The sequence below is a fragment of the Stegodyphus dumicola genome, chromosome 6 (genome assembly GCF_044657685.1).
Source record: "Stegodyphus dumicola isolate Sdum_Otavi_A_Nest chromosome 6, ASM4465768v1".
Classification (NCBI taxonomy): domain Eukaryota; kingdom Metazoa; phylum Arthropoda; class Arachnida; order Araneae; family Eresidae; genus Stegodyphus; species Stegodyphus dumicola.
This window is the reverse complement of record NC_140773.1, coordinates 218,901,053-218,919,261: the sequence shown is the minus strand read 5'-3', so window position 1 is coordinate 218,919,261 and position 18,209 is coordinate 218,901,053. Positions and strand designations below refer to the sequence as shown.

General features: G+C 32.1%; 1 protein-coding gene across 1 annotated transcript; it reads right to left on the bottom strand.

The window, feature by feature from the left end:
- Nucleotides 1–3,490: 3,490 nt before the first annotated feature.
- Nucleotides 3,491–16,644, bottom strand: LOC118189655 (ADP-ribosylation factor-like protein 4A). The gene has a single exon (XM_085819531.1). It carries the CDS (start codon nt 15,108–15,110, stop codon nt 14,502–14,504), a length of 609 nt encoding a protein of 202 aa, XP_085675657.1. The 5' UTR covers nt 15,111–16,644; the 3' UTR covers nt 3,491–14,501.
- Nucleotides 16,645–18,209: the final 1,565 nt, after the last annotated feature.

The following is an 18,209-nucleotide window of genomic DNA, read 5'->3' as shown; positions in this document are numbered from 1 at the left end:
TTTCCCGATAAATAAAAGGGAAACAGTAAAAGTATGCAAAGTAAAACATTTTATTTTATGCAATACTTAATATACAGGGTGAGCCAAAAGTTTGTAAAAACTTTAAAAAATTCACAAAGAAGAAATTGTGATAAAGAAGTGCGGTTTTCAAGAAAGGACTTTCAAGTAAGTCGGATTTCTTTTAGCAGCAAAAAATTTTTAGTTAAAAATGTCACCGATAGAGGGTGCTGACGACCCGAAACACAATGAATGGGGTAACAGTACGCTCCATTCACTTTTTTCTTGCAATAACAGCAGCACGACACAACTAAAGCGACTCACAACTCCCGTTACAGCTTAATGCTATGTGTCGGAATGAATAGCAGAAATCTCACGTCAGATAGAATCTTTGAGTTCAGCCACTGTTAAAGGCGAGAAACGGTACACAAGTGATTTCAAGTAGCTCCACAACCGAAAGTTGACCGGAGTGAGGTCGGGTCATCCGCGAGGCCAGGTGATCTGCAATCTCAACTGATCACTCTGTCTTCACCAAAGGTACTCAAGAGGAATCGTTTTACTATATTGGCATAGTAACACGACTCTTTGATTTATTGCGGACGCGACTTTGTCACGCAAAAGAGTGAGGTAACGCTCAGCGATTACAGTGAACATTTTCCAGCCAGGTGTGGGGCACGGCTCTTTAAAGAAGAATGATGTGACAATGAAAGATGAGGTGAATCCGGGCTGGATGCAGTGACATTCATCGTGTATTCAAGAGGATTCAACGTCGCCCATGTACGAGTGCTCTGCGTTTTGACATCCCCGTGTAGTGTAAAGTGAGCTTCCTCCATCTAGAAAACTTTGAACAACCGAGGGTAGCTTTCAATTCTTGCCGTAGCCCACTCGACAAATGATGCCCTCATAGCTGTGTCTCCCGGTTGTAACTCTTACAGTGACTGCAATTTGCAGGGACAGAAATGTAGTATCCCATGGAGGATATGTCGAATACATGAGTGAGGCGCATCCAATATCCTTTTAGCTTTGTGAGCACTGCTACCAACCGTGGACGATTCCGCCGCTATATCATTCAACAGTGGTTTGCACCGCAGCAATTCAGCTATTCGCCAATCAAGGTCTTCCACTTTGTGGCCGATTCTCCAAGAGCCAGTTTCGTTCGCTTCGTCCAAAGAGCCAGCCTTCGAACCGTTTGACAAGCTTCAGTATTCCAGAACATGATTTGGGACCATTCTTTATCTTCAGCCGTGTGAAATTTTTGCAGTTGCTGACTTTCCGTCAAATACAACAACTTCATCAGCAACGCTCACTCAGGTAATGATAACATTCTCAAAGCAAATGAGAAATTCTCACGTATCACGGTCTTTTATTACAAAATTAATTTGCATAATTCTGCTGAATCTTTCGCATATCAGCGTTTTCTATACCGGTGATGTTTTTAACTAATGCTGCTAAAGCATCCAATTTCCTTGTGAGCCCTTTCTTGCAAACCGCACTATTTTATCATAATTTCATCCTTTTTTATGAATTTTTAAAGTTTTAAGGAACTTTTGGCTCATCCTGCATATGATTTCAATTACGAAAGAACAGGTGGGTTAGGGAAATTTTGCGAAATGGTTCGATTGTCTGTTAATCTTTAATTCTTTTTATTGAAATAATTATTTTCCTTAAAGGTAAGTAATCGCGAGTTCATTCGGGAAGCAAGAGTTTTGTAATTGCGCGTTTTTCATTAATTTTTTAATAAATGCGAAAAAAATCACGCTTAACATTCCAGTTAACTATAGTTGTGCAGGCTTTCTTTCGCTTCAGTTCTCTATCGTGGAAACGCTGAGGAACACTCTGAAAGGTTGGATGGTATAAGATGTCACCGAGTAAATAATATCCGTTTACAAATGCCTACGCTTTTCGGCACCTCAGATTTCTTTCTCTGCCACAAATAAACTTAACTTACAGTCGTTGCCAGTGCCTTTAAGCTATGGACGTCCAAACCTTTGAGATGCGAATCTCTCTGAATCTTTGGTGTTAATCTTACATAACAGCTACGTGCGAGCGATGAGGGTCGAAGGGAATGACGCTGCTGGAAACTCGTTTGTATTTAACTTGAGCAGCTTCTTAGTTAAACGTAACAAATATTTCCATCATTTAGTGGATACGTTATAAAATACAGATTATTAAACACTTTAATTTATGAAAGTACAAGGTGGTTATAAAATAACTTTCCTTCTTTGAAGGCAGTTAAATCTTATGAGATATTTCTTCCGCCTTCTTAGCATGCCTTCGCGTTGTAGTGGTCAGCACACTCGGCGCACAATCGAGAGGTTCGAGTTCCGACGAGGGCATTGCTCATTTTCCCCATCTCCTGCTTGTAAATAATGTACATGACTCTACAGTGGTGCCCAAATTAAAAAACGTGGTAAATGATGATTCTCCACCACCAGGATTTGTCGATTGAGTTCCCTAATCCTCAATTTCTCTTTAAAAGGGGAATATATAAGGCATTTCTCCCGCCTTTTTAGCATGCCTTCGCGGTGTAATGGCCAGCACACTCGGCACGTATTCGATAGGTTCGTGGTTCGAGTCCCGGAGACAGCATAGCACATTTCTTCAATACTCCTGCTTCAAAAATTTTACCATTAGGAGAAAAAGTTTAAATACTGAGTTCTAGAAAAGAAAGTTAGAGAGAGGTCAAACACTGTACCTTTGTACCGTAAGCTACTGGTTCTGCATTTTTTGCTGGTTAAAGTGGCGTAATTGCTATAACTTTGCTTCCACTAGACTCCGACGCGGTTTTCGTAATAGGATTATCTGAGCCCTGGGGAAAATTCTACTGTTTTGTTAATATCTTTGAATTTTAAGTTGAGTTGTTGTTAGTTGAGTTACCGCCTGAGCGAGGCGTGGGTTTGTAGCGTCAAGTCGGCGCATTGGTTGGTTCCTGCATCTACTTCAGCTGTCACACCAAAAGCTTAACAAGTAGATATTACAACCTGATAAATGAAACGAAACCGAATTTCGTATACAGACAGTGGAAGGCACGGGGAGAGAATTTCCGGTAAGAAAATCCTTAAGTTCTTACGAATGACAAGATATATCCATAGGAAATGTAAGTCCTACATTTTCTTTGGTTTGTCGAACCCTAGTACAGGCTTCTCTTTCTTTTCATAAAGGTTTCGCTAAATCTTTCAGTTTAAATAGACAGCCGACTCTCGTTTTACCAAAGTAATGCCAGAGACGATATCAACTCAAAATTACTTAGAAACAAGTCATTTAAAAACGAACGAAGAATAACTGTATTATAAAGACAAGCAATCTAACAATTTACCAGTATTTTCAATCAGTTTAATTTGAAAAATGAGCTCATTTGCGCATATTAAACCAGTATTCAAAGGAAAAGAATATGCTGTCAATAACGATAAAATAAACATCATTAAAAACTAAATTATAAATGAATGTGACATAAAGACATCAATTAAATTGGGCAAAAGAATGAGAGATCAAATATTTGTGACATATATTTATTTACACTTTGTAATTTCAACAAATATTTACAACAAAATTAACGATTTAATATAGATATAATTTCTTTATCCATATATAAGTATATAGATTTAAATATATAATAATTTATGATTATGATATCACTACAACCGACGAATATATATATATATATGTATTCGTGACGCAGAAATACACAAAACTTCAGGAACCGAAATATCAACCTTTTCAAGAGAACTTTATTTCCTTTAGCAGTCTGGAGTTAAATGAACTTAAATGAAACATTCAGGAGTTAAATGTATCTCCACACACCAAGCATGCATTTGGATAAATATTAAGGGGACTTCGTATCCCAAAAATCGAAGAAATTACCGATATTTCAAGTTTTTGCTAAAAAAATACCTTACTATACTGAATAGAAATTTTGAAATGATCTGATGATAATAAATGGTATAAAAAGACTTTTAATAATTTCGACAGCGCTTTAAATGCCACACCCTCTCAGTGTTTATTTTTTTTTTAGTTTTTAATTGTTTCAGTAACTTATTAAAAATCAGTGTAAAAGAAGAGTAATATAATTAAATATGACTGCAACTATCGGCAAACTCTGTTTATATGTATAAACTGATTTATTTAAATACAGAGTGAAGTTGGGAAAAAAAATTTATTTCATCTTTAAACTGGCAGGTTTACGCATATATATTCAGCTAATCAAATGTACCTATTTGTATTTTTAGTCAACTTTGCTGTTCTTCTTCAAAAACTGAAATTATTTGTGATAAGACTCGAACAGAAAAAGGTGGCGTAATGAAAATTATCAAGTTCCTGATTGTAGCATTATTTAAATAGTGCTGGAATAAGCATTAAACTATTTAATTAATAAAAATACACCTAAATTAATTTTCAAATGCCCAAGCTGGCTGCATGGGCGTTTTCGTGGCTTTCCCCGTGTGTAAAACATATACTAGCCAGTTTCCTTAGGAAATCATCCACGAAGGCATCCGTTCTCTTAGGCAGGTAGCCCATGAGTGATTTCCCATTATTAAATAAGCCAAACCTTTTACTACTAAGACAGATGCAGGTTATCAGTACAGCTCAAAGTATTGCTCTGAAAGCTGAAGTCTCTTCTGAAATTAGCAAAATGCAGTATCAATCTTCTAAAAGATAACTGGGATCAGAACAACAGAACCTGATAGGTTAAATTCATCATGATACTCAGTGATATCGCCCGTGATATACTACAATTACTGTTATAGTTACCTTCATTTATATTCGTAATTTTGTTCTTTTTATACACGTATTGATATAATTAGTTTATCCTTTTTACTTCCTTGCACGAAATAAAAAAATATTGTAATCTCGAAAAATTTCGGGTATCATATTTCAATGGAAAAACCCATTTTGACCGTTTTGGAAACCATCTGGATGATACTTTTGCGTGCCTTCTGTACGTATGGCAGAATAAAGGACCCTTTTTTCAAAACGGTTTAAAATTGATTCAAAGAGGAATTTGTTCTGACGTAGGTACCTCACTTAACTCAAAAACGTTAAAATTTTGTACGCGACTCTGTTTAGCATCTAGTTGTGCACCTCCCTTTTTGCATTACCATATACATATATACTTATACTATTATCTACTTATATGTATTTATACTAAATGTACTTATACTATATATAGGTACTTATATATTCATACTAAATATATTTATATTATATATATATATGTTTTTTAATATTTAAAATTTTTACTTTTGAATTTGGTATTCTTGCGATTCAGGGTTTTTCTTTATAGATTTTAAATGGTTTTTACTATAACAGAGGACTAGATTATACTGATTTAAAATGCTAATTAGAATACTGGTTAAAAATATTTTTCTTATAATAATTGATGGCTTTAACTGAATTTCCTATTCTCGGAGACAATGTATGAAACCTTTTTCTAATAATATAATATATATGTATGTATACACACCCTCTCACTGGCTTAAAAGTCCTTACCCGAACTTTATTTTCTCAACCGTTCGTCATAGCTATATACTTCCACTTAAAGAGACTTTTAAATAAGAAAATACTCCTGTTTTGGTAACGTCAAATTAAAAAAAAAAAAAAAAAAAAAAAATTCTTTTTAACAAATAAAGAAATCTAACTTTTAATGCCATTTACCGATTCATATTTGGGAAAGTGTTATACTTGTTATGAAAAAATAAAATTACAGGAAGTTTGACTCCCATACGGCAAAAATTGACGGGAATATTTAATTTCCAAATCTGCAATTTTTTATGTCATTTTCAATTTTTCTTGAGTGCTTGGTTTATTAAATTGGAATAATTCGAAGAAATAAGTTTAAATGAAATGCAGCAAAATATGTATGCGATGTAATAGGCCGTAGAAGAAAGTCACGTGGCGTCCACATCCGATTTTTATGATAAATACATAACAAGGAATTGAGACCACTTTAGTATATCCACTTAAAAACTGAGAATCAGAGAATGATCGAAAATTACAGAAAACTTTCACAATAGGCAATAAGAGACTTAACTTAATCAGAAAATAAATTTTTCAATATTTGTATCGGTTAGTACAGTTAGGCTTGAATACACTGATTGCAAATTGATTTATTGGTAAGTTATGGATATCGTGTGAGGCACCAAAAGTGATACTCTCAAACTGTGAAAGAAGGTAATAGAACCAAAACAGTATAGGGAGGTATCCTCTAAAAGTTGAATCACCTTCAGTGTAATATAGACCATAACAGCACCATTCAGCCAGAAACCGCATAAAAATGTGACATGCGTGAGGGATTCCCATTGAAAGAGAGCATCCTGTTCACGCTGTTGATGCTTTTACACGAGTATGTGTACACCAGGTCCTTACAAAAATTTTTAAATGTAGATTTCCCAGAGAAACTCGTGATTCGTTAAACTACCTTTGGTGTTAGCAGCGTCTTTCTTCAGAAATCCTTTTTTGAGAAAAATTGGGGGAAATGGTAAAGTGTCGCAAAAGACATACCCTAGCTTTTTAAATGATAACAAGTGTCTTTCACCTGATGTACATGACATATTAATTTCATTTTTGTCATCCTTTAACATTTGATGAATAATCTGTAGCTTCACCTTTAGCAATATTAACAAATTAACATTATACATTAAACAAAATATGTATTACTGTGAATATTTTCAGTTCTGTGTCAAAGCAAAGACCGCGGTACCTTCTTCCATGCTGTGAATCTTGTATTAATAATTAATACACAATGAAAGGGCATCTTGAATTAATATTTAAATAATCTAAAGCAAAGTGGATTAACATATGCTAAATAAAAAACATAACTTGTTTCTAGGATGTTTTCTATTCAGTTGCTAAACTTCTTAACCTTTGTCGTTGTTTATGTTGTTACTAATTGTGCTTGCAAAGATCCGATCTAGCTCACGAAATTCATCGTAGCAAGGAGTCCGAGCCTTAGGCACTATACATTTGACAGTACGACTTTGCTCAGTTCAACCCCCAATTTTGAAGGAGAACACCCCAGGGAGAGGGGTCCGGGTGTCTTCCACTTCTCTAACCCTACTTACAACCTCTCAAGAGGACTTTCGGTTCACCGTATATTTAGAGTGCCTCCATGCCGCACAGAGAGTATACATTTGCAAACATCCATGCCTTCTTATGGATTCGACCTTGGGTCCTTCGTTACGGCAGTTAGCGTCCCTAACTGCAATCTCAATTGGGTGTCCCAATATTTGTATAGTTCCTAAATAAGATGTAAAGTATTGCAGTACAAAAAACTGCACCCCAGGGAGGCAATAAATAAAAACAAATTTTTATTTATTGGCAATTCTGTTTTATTAGAATTTCAATTTTAAATTGCTTTGAACGCATGTTAAAGAGATTTCTTCTAATTACTATTCTTCCTTTTCCTTTCCTTTTCCTTTTTTCTTAATTAGGAGCAAATTTAAACATTGACTGTCATATCTACCATTATTAATTTTATAAAAAGTTATTATTACGTTTCGAGAATCCCACATCTTCTTCGGTGTTAATATGAAGCTATATTCTTCAATGCATATTTTAAAAACAAATTTAAAGTACGTATTACCGGTGTACTGAAAATTATCGTACATTTGACTTTAATTTGATTTAAACTGCACTATTATATTTTATATACTTCAAGTACGATGTCTGTTACCGAAAGAACAAGGACATAGATCACTGTTCAGAATTCTGTGCATTATAACGACGTTAGTGTCTCTTTTCTTTCCCAAACAGCGCAGCGTTCTTATTCTGTACGCCATTTCCAAATATGCAGTCGATCTCAGAAATCCCTTTCTGAGAGGTGATGAAAGATAAAGAATGGGGCAACTTTTGCTTCTCGAAACATAGCTAAATGTCCAAGCTCTTAATTCTTCCGAAATCTGGGATGTATGGAAGATGGTCAAGAACAAGGGTTCACAGCGGAGTCGATATTGACTCGCTCGGAGTTGATGAATTTTAAAGGGGGTCAATGGCGAGCGACTGGGGTCGGCTGGGGTCAATAGGCGACATGCACCTGCAATTGATTAAAAAAATAATTCATAAAATTGGTAGTTAATTGTTGATAAATATAAAGCCAATCGTACAAAGTCAAGTCCTATTCAAAACCCAAGGGTACTTTAAGTTTTCGAAATTAAGTCATCCTAAAGAAATATTCCAAAATAAAATTTGTCACCGAAACCAAAATTTCTCACTTTTCTCTCTTACCTAATAAAAGTATATTTTACTCAAGTCGATAATTTACTGCGGGAAACAATAAAAAGGTTAAATTTTTTTAACGAAGCACGTTATGTATTAAGTTAAGCAATTTTATGCGAAATGTTAAAAAATATCGCATTAATATATCACGTGGAGCTATCGCGTTAATTATACTCGAGCTTTTGTACAATTAAAATATTTAATTTTGTGTTTGAAAACTGGTATGGTTCCTGCGTGCCTTTGTGGCGTAATCGGAAGCCACTCGACGCGTTTTCGAGAGGTCCAGGTTTAGAATCTCGACGATGGCATGGCACATTTTTCACGCCTCGTGCTTGGAAAAAAAACCTGATGACTCTACACTTGTTTACATTTTCAAATTAATAATAACATAAAAAATAATAAAACATCTAATAAACCATTTTTGTTTTCGAAAGTTTCGTTCATTTTCTTGGTTTAATTGTTATTTTTTCAATTAATTATGTGTTATTTATTATATTAGAATATTTTATTTGTATTAGAATTTGTTTCAGTTATTTATTTGTATTAGAATTTGTTTTAGTTATTTATTTGTATTAGAATTTGTTTTAGTTATTTATTTGTATTAGAATTTGTTTCAGTTATTTATTTGTATTAGAATTTGTTTTAGTTATTTATTTGTATTAGAATTTGTTTCAGTTATTTATTTGTATTAGAATTTTTCTCTATGCTGTATTGTACAGAAATGGAAGAAATTCATATGGGTCGAATGGTAAATGGTGGAGAAAAAGAAAAGGAGTCTTTGAAAAGTGGTTGATGCAAACTACAGAGACGCTTCCATAGAATCAGAGTAGTGTTGCCAATGCATGAACTTTCAGAACAACCCTTGTAATAAAGATCTAAAATCAAGTTTTATGTCTGCAAAATGGTAAAACACTCATTTACAAAGAAAGAGAGTAGTATGAAACGAATTCCCATAGAAAGAAAAGGTTAAAAGGAGAAATAGAGAAGATACATTTTTACTCGTTATTTCTGGATATTTTCTTGTGAGATTAATGGTGACACTTAAGATTCTATAAGGAAATATTATATATACCTTTCAACACAGCTTTGAAACATAAAACGTATCGTTTCTTTTGAATTTGTGCACATATTCTATTATTATATAGTTAATAAATCTGAAATTTATACTGTTTTGAATACTGTTTAATACTGTTTTATCCTGTTCTGAATACTATTTTATACTGTTCTTTATACTGGTTTATACAGTTCTTGTCTGTTCTGTTTTTTCTGAATTTTATACTGTGGCACTCTGATGCTTACTTTCATTCTGCAGGCTGAGAGTTAATGCATTAAATATTTTGAACAAAGTTTAAGAAGTGTGACACTAAACGTTCATTTTTTATATTTTGTTTAACAATTCTCGTATTTTTTCATCAACATGATACAAAATATTATAATTTCAAATTCAGTGAAAATAGCTTTTTTTTTTTCCCAAGAACTCATTTAAATTTTTCTTCACCTGAAAAGTTGAAATTTCGGTTCTGAAGGCATAATGATTGTGCGACTAACCACAGTGGTGTAAGCTGCATGCAAAAATTAAACGAAGCTTTATCATAGATGCAAAAGTCACAATAACAGATCACAGCATATGGATTAAAGTTCTAGCCATTGATGCAGTAAACCACGAAACAGTACTTTGACAAGCTCTTCCTGTTACAAACTGACTATAATTTAGCCATATTAATGCATTAAATTCGAAACTATACAACATTTGTTACAATTACAGATATTCGTTAAAATGCAAAACATAAGGCATTCGTTTTTCTTATTAATTTTTTTTTTACTTTAAAGTGATTCAATTGAAACATTTCTCAGATTTATTTTCATACGAATGAAAATAAAACACTGAAAGATACTTACCATTATTTTAAAAATTTGACAAGGAAAATTTAACATTTGATCTTACAAGCACAAAAGAACACATTGATGCCATTTCATAAATACTTAAAATATTTTCTTTGGCAAAAGAATGAAAGACAAGAAAATTCTTCCAAGTATTACATATTATTATAATGTTCTACATTCTGTCTTCCTCGCTTACTATACTAGAATTTTTTTCTCAACTTCCTTTAAAGCAAAAATAATAATATTAATAAATATAATAATAATAATAAATAGTATAATTAAATTTTAAAATTTCCGAAACATTAATAATTTTCGTATTCATGTAGTTTTATATAAAACTTAAAATTCAAAATTTAATTATGTTTTCCAAGATTAAGAAAAGCTTCGAAGAAGGTTAATTTTAGTTATATATATTTGGTCCTTTAAAATTTTCGACTGCTTCATCTCTTTTCTATTGCTAACACATATATTTGTTTTCGTAACTTTGAAAGTAAGTAGAAACGTTTTACCTGCTAAAGCATGTATTAGATCACATTTTATTTCCTAAAACTAGAAATAATTATCTGCAATAAAAAAATTATACATTTTGCCATTGATGCTTCTTCATACTTATGTAGAATAATATTTTTATATTGTTAACAGAAAATTAAATAAACCTTTGACATTCCAACTATCAGAAAATATAATTTAGTAATATTTCCATTATGTAAACTTCAGAAGTCCTATAAATAAATTACTATTTTCAACATCCTAAAGAAAAGAATTGTTCTTCTGGAAAAGAAACCCGATTCATTCTGAACGTATAGGTACAGGCTTATTGCTAAATTAATAATGAAACTTTCTGCATTTTCTTATCTGAAAAATCTATTGCGGTCTAAAAAATGCTGAAAATTTCAACAAATTTTAATAGTTAATGTAACAGTTAGATTAGTTTGAATTTATTATTTAAAAGTACAAGTCTTATGCTTAAAAATTATAACAATACAAATGTTGACTTTTTAGAAATTAATATTATAAAATCTTCTGAATTTTTCAAAATTAAAATTCCTTTAAAACACATAAATGAATAACACATTGCATGCTTGAAAAATACATAATTGTATCATTTAGATTTATTTAATTTTTTCAGTAAGAAAATGCATTAAATTTATTTGCATTCAAAAATGTTCTTGTTGCAGTTTCGAAGAAAATGTTTTCAGTGTAAATATAGTTATCATAAGTTTCTCCACAAAACTTTTAACATTTTAACTAATTTTTTGTCTGAAGGTTATTTTCAAAGAGCTTTTTTGTTTGTTTGTTTTATTTCACAGTCTAAATTTTTCGGGCTTACTTATTAACGTTAAATACAGATTTAATTGATATTACATGTAGATTTATAATTAATTTCATTCAAAATTCATGTAGTCATTCTTTTTACTTCTAAAAAGTTGGCAACCTGTGATGTAGGCAAATAATAAACTAGCTTGCAGTCTACTGATATGTATTTAGCATTTAATGAAATAAAAATTAACTAGCATACATAATCAAACTTTACACTGAAATTTGAAATGGAAGTTCTGTTTTTATAATTCTGTTTATAATTGCAACGTTCTAACTGAATGAAATCATCTTTTATTTAAAATTTTTATGCTTTTAAATCACAGAATTATTCCCTACAACTCCTACCAAAGTAGAAATCACGATCTTATATGCATATTATCTTTAAAGACAACTAAAAATTTATGCTAAAATTAAAAGTGTGGTTTTCTAACATCATTTCATATTTTAGTTATGAACTATGTGAAAATTCCTAGAGCAAGTGCAGGTTTATGTGTCAGGATTACGATTATGTATTTAAGGATCTTTCTATGTTTAGAAGTACTCAGCCTTAGATAAAGAAGGTGTTATTAACTTAAACATGAGACTGTTAATAACTGACATTAAAACATACAAAGCTGCTAAATTCTTTGATAAAATACAAAGAGTTTGAACAATATATGACACAGAATGCAGAAACTCATTTAAGATTACCAGAAAATCTGAAATTTTCATCAAATAATTCCCATATTGCTTCGAATTAAAGCCGCGACAATATTTTAAAACTGAATAATTGGGGAGGGAGAATAATAAACAGCCTTCTTCGAACTTAAACCCAGGAGGATTTTAAAATTCGAAAAATTGAAAAATAATAAAAAAGAACTGAAAGCATTCAGATTTTATGTTACGCTCAAAAGGGAGTTTATATGTCACCTTTATTGATTTAATATGATGTTCTTCGCACTTAAAATACATAAAATTCAATTCAACAGCAAAACAGCATATCTTTAGAATTTTCGATACACAGTTTCTCCCGCTGGAAATAATTTTTTTTTCCCCTGTACAGTGTTGCCATTGCTCACTTTGAAATTGCTGAATTTGTTAGTCAAAAATTCGTTAACGTTTTACAAAATATGAAATATATACTAAAACAAATTCGAAATTCAAAATTCGGGCTTCCAAGTGCACATTTTCAGTTGGAGGGCCACGTTATTCAAAATTTGATGGCTCTACGTACCGTCGTTTCTTCACAGAGCGAGAAACGTTCATGCATTCATGTAGATTCTTCATTATTTACTTTTTTCAAGTATAATACATGGCGATAATATTTGGTGGCAACAGTTTGAAAAGTAAATCGACGCCGTTTAAATGCCGTTCTGAAATTAATATCCCTTCTGGGCTAACGCTCTTTGGGCCAATAAAAATGTTTTTATAATACGTACCGAAAACTAAGGAACATTTATTTACTTAAATAGATTGTAATATAAATATAATAATTTACCTGATTTATTAAAAACCTTCTTCAGATATATAATTGTAAAATATTTATTCACTTTGAATTTGAGCTGAAGAGCTAATTTTACATCTTGAAAATCTAAAAAAAAGTGAGGTTTAATTCGAAGTAACTTGGTAATTATTTTTGTTGACTAGATAAATGTTGACAAATGTTTTACTACGAATGAAAACTTCCATGATAATTTTTAACTTCCGATAATTAATAATGAATTTCAGCATTCCTTACTATGATAGTAATTTCTGTGTTTTTCTAAACTATATACCGAACTAATAACTAAATCACAAATTGAAACGGCCAGCTTTGATTTTACAAAAACCTAATTTCATATTCCTTATATACCTAACGCTACAGTTTGGCTTGCATTTTACTTCCACGAGTATAAACCCTGATGAACAACACACAGTAGTTACGTAATATTGAATGCATTATAAATGATATTTTATTTTTTTAGGCAGTGTTTCCATGTTGGACATCAAATTATTATTTTGATGAGAAAGAATGAGACTTTCTGGGAACTCTCTTATACTATTTTCACAGTTTCATAGAGTCAGGTGTAATAAAATATCTCTCATTTTTACGCTTTTTGATTTGAAATAATCTTGAATATAATGCTGCTGTAGATTTAATAACATATTTAAAGCTACATTTTAAATAAATATTGGAAAGTACACCATTATTTCGCCGTAAATTTCTTCTTTCAATATTTGTTTTAATTTTCTGTCTTACTGCTATCAAATATTGATAGGAGTAAGATCTTAAATATTAAAATAACAAAAAAAATTTTGGATCAAAATATTTATAAAGCTGTTGCATAATTTCTACAGAACATAATTCATAAGGACGGAGAACAGGACGGAATTTAGAACATAATTTAAAATACCTGTAAGCCAAAAATAGTGAAATTTTAATTTTCTTAAAACACTGATTATTACTGAAAAGAATGTAATAAAACAGCAATCTCATAAAATCATTTGTATTTTATGGTTTTAGTACAACTACAATAGACACGTGCATTTTCGTTAAAAGCATATTTATACAAATAAAAAAAGGAAAAAAATCGTGTTTGTATAAATAATTGAAATTAACGTTACAGAATTAGCTGTGTTAATACTTAATGTCTGTTTCACAAAAACAAAATCATATGTTTCCATAATTAAACTAAGAAAATATCTTTAAGCTAAACATACCTCGAGATGAAGTAAATTCTAATCGTCCGCCCAACAACAGAAAAACTTCATATTATGGAAAGGATTCTTTTTATTCATAACTCTTAAAATTCCTTAATTTCTTTAATATCCTATACTTTATATTTTAATACGAAAGGAATTAATTAAAGCCTGAGATTACCTTTTTTCAGGAATATGTGTTAGCTGTTGCTGGCGCTCAAATTTGAAGTCAAATAAAAGAAATCATAATGTTTTTTAAATAAGAAATTGCAAATTACATTTCACAATTAAAAACTGACAATTTAAAATTTAATATTTCTTAACTAGAAAAAATTCGCTGTTACTAATATAGATTTTTAGAATGGCGATGCCATTTAAACGCAATCTATCACTGAGCTCCTAGAAAACCGCAGACTTTTCATGTAGAAATTTTAGGTGTATTTCTTTTTGGCTTGTTTTAGTTGCCGTCTTCGTTTAAGTATCATCTCATACAGAATTTCTAGTCCTTCTTCTAGGCCATCACCGATGATGGCACAGGCAGGTTGGACATGCCATAAATGTCCAGATCCTAACTCAATGCCTAATCCTAAAATTCTTTCAATTTCATGCGGATCTTTTGCACCTGGTAAGTCCTGTTTGTTGGCAAGCACAAGAATCGGCACACCTAAGTTTTCAGGAGCTCTTGCCATACGCACTAATTCCATTCTGGCTTCTTCAAGTCTTTCATCGTCAACACTATCCAGTACAAAAACAATACCGTCTGTACATCGCGTGTAAGACCTCCAGAGAGGGCGAAGTTTGTCCTGTCCACCCACATCCCATATTAGAAAACTGGTTCCTTTTGCCTTCCCCGTTGTGCCTTTAATTTTTTCGCAATTGAAGCCTATCGTAGGTACTGTATTTAAATACTGATCGAACTTAAGTCGATACAAGGCTGTTGTCTTACCTGCGGAATCCAGGCCTAACATTACAACATGCAGACTTTGGTTTGGAGGGAGACTTTCTAGCAAAGAAGCACCTTTGCCCACAGTGGAGCCCATGTTTTTAGGTTAAAGTTAGATTCACATGGATGACACTTCAGTGAAAGACGGGAAGAAACACAGCTTGCAAATTTTTATCACAGTGACTAATGAAATACACCCGGCTGTGATTCTTGGACACTTCACCTTTTGCATATGAGATTATAGTTGACGCAATGGCAGTCTAGCACTTGATATCACAAAAAATAAAGCTAGTCCAAATGCTGCTATAGGCTTAAATACGAAACTGATACAACACTTTACAAAATTAGTATTTCTTAAATATCACAATATACTGATGGGATAATAATCTTGAGATTCACAGCTTATAATTTTCTCATTCTTTGTCTAATCCTCAGATTTGCCTCAGATTTCTTCGGTAATTTAAAAAAGAACATTTTACCTTACATTTCTTGATTCAAGTGGTTGGTATAGAGACTTATACTTAGCTGATTGAATCACTGATACCTTTCGCGCAACATTTATTCTTGTCATAGCTACAAATCTCTGCTTAAATGCATTTTTAATTAACAGTCGATTAGAACCGAAGATGTCAAGTTAATCGTTGATGTCACACGTATGTACAACAGTTCTGTTAACTGTCGCCAAAAAGAGCTCAATGTCCTGAAACGAGGAGGGACAATAAGTTTTCAGGATGTTCAATCCTGAGTCAGAAGGAGACCGGATGCATCACTAAGAGGAACTCTTCAGATATTAAGCGGAGCGTTGCAGTCGTTGGCGGATGTATATTATTCCTCATGTTGCCAGAGCTCGATCTATTGACCTTCTTTTTTTTATTTAATTTTTTAACAGCAGTTTGCTTTATAATTACACATTGTTACGAAACAGTCAAAAACAACAGCCATGCAGAGCACAACTAATTTTAATTATCTTTTTTTTAACTCTTAATTAACCTCTTTCCTTAAAAATAGTTCCATCTCTTCCTGATTATTAAATTTTTACTGCAATCCATTTAGTCCTGTATGATTTTATTTTATTTTCCTAACTATTTGTCAACTAAGAGTCAAGGCTTTTAAAATATGCATTCTAAATGTCTTTAAACGCATTTAGATTGCAATATTGAAGCTAGTATGAATCTTTGAATTGAACGTAAGATTAATCTAAACGAAATGAATTACATAACACAGGCTCTAATACGCAGCGGATTTAGGCAACACAGTTTTCCACACCTCACACGATTATCAGAATGCATACGTTCGTATCAGTAAAATAAAAACTTACAATTCCAAATCCAGATTTACAAGGGTAACATCGCAGAAATCCGTGTTTATCATGAACATTCTCTCCTCCTCCGCAGACATCACTTTTCCCCCATATGTTCGGACATCACATCTCGTATATTTGCATAAAAATGGTTAAAATTAGTAATTATTACAATCATCTCATCTATTATTGGTGTGAAGAAATATTTCAAGCGAAGCGAATCCTAATAAAAGGCCTTAAACAGTTGGGAATCTATTCGGTGGGAGACTACGCGCGAAATTAGGCTTTTAAAAAATGCCAAAATATCGTCCGGGCAGAGGGAAAACATAGATTTGATCACCCCAGACATTGCTGGCTGCCGTGTCCCGAAAGGGTTGCTATAGAATGCATTCGAAAGTCGCCAACTCTAAGTCGCCAACGCTTCGAACATCTCTCTCACTTTCTTCAGATTCTCGCATTTTCTCTAATTTAAAGTTGTAACGCGGCAATTTAATGACATAAATTATATTTACTACCAATAAGAAAAAGATATTCTTAAACTCTATTGCACTGATGTTCTTCGAGAATTATACAATTGCTTGCCTAATTAATGGTATATTTAATGTTTTTATTCTGGCAAGCGAGAATGTATTACTATTCTGTCTTCCATTCGAAGGAACTTTATCAAAATCAGTAATATTTAATTTAATTGCTTTAAAAATTCGTCTAATATTTTACTATTGCAAATATTCAATTATATATAGGACAAAAAAAAAGGTATGTAAAATTTCGTATAATAATTAAATAAAAAAATCTTGGCAATGGTATTTTAATTTCGGCGCTTTCAAAATAATTCATTTTTTAATTATAAATAGCATTTAAAGAACCATGTGGAATACGAAGCTTTATAATTTAGACTTTGCCAGTAATATTATTCTATAATAATAATAATAATAACTTCTCTGAATTGCGTCATTTCTAGATCATTCCATTTTTCATAGCCTGCGCAGTGCTGATGACGTAATAATTAGAAACTGAAACTTTTAACTGAAGCCAAAACCTTTCTCTTCGTGTGCTTCCATATCGGATAACTACGCACTTTAGCTTCTGTCTGTGCAGTGCTTGTACCATGTAAGATAAAAAATAATGTAATAATTGCAAGTAAAAGACGAAGCAGCGTTGATACATAATAGCTATGTAAGATAGATCGTGTAATAGCTATTGAAGAGAAAGCATTCTGATTGCGTAGTATGTTAATATGTTGAGTTCGTAATATCTAGGAAACTTGGCAGTCGAGGTAGTTTTAATTCCATTTTTATTTATAGTTGACATATGTGGCCACTTGGCAATATGTGGCCACTTTTCAATATTATTGTGATAGGAAGCACGCCAGCGAAATTGCGTACAAGCACTGCACAGACAGAAGCTAAAGGTTAAGTGCTTAAGTGAAGCTTAAGTGCGTAGTTATCCGATATGGAAGCACACGAAGAGAAAGGTTTTGGTTTCATTTAAAAGCTTCAGTTCCCAATTATTACGTCATCAACGATGCAAAATGGAATGATCTAGAAATGACGTAATTCAGAGAAATTATTACGATTTTTAGAATATATATATAGAGAGAGAGGGGGAATTAAAGTTTTACCGTTAGTTTAAATTATAATTTTGATTTACATATTTTTATCTTACAGATATATATTGATACATGTATATATAGAAATTCAGTCATAAAATTTTTAAGAAATTTGAAATGTTTAATGATCATTCAGACAGTTTACATTTAAGAACTGTGTTTTCTCAGTTCTGCGTTTTCCCAGTTCACATTTTTTCGATAAATTCTTTTACTTGAAGTCCTAAAGCTTATACGGATATGAACTAAATTGTTTAATATTTTCACTGCTTGTTTGAAATTATATACTT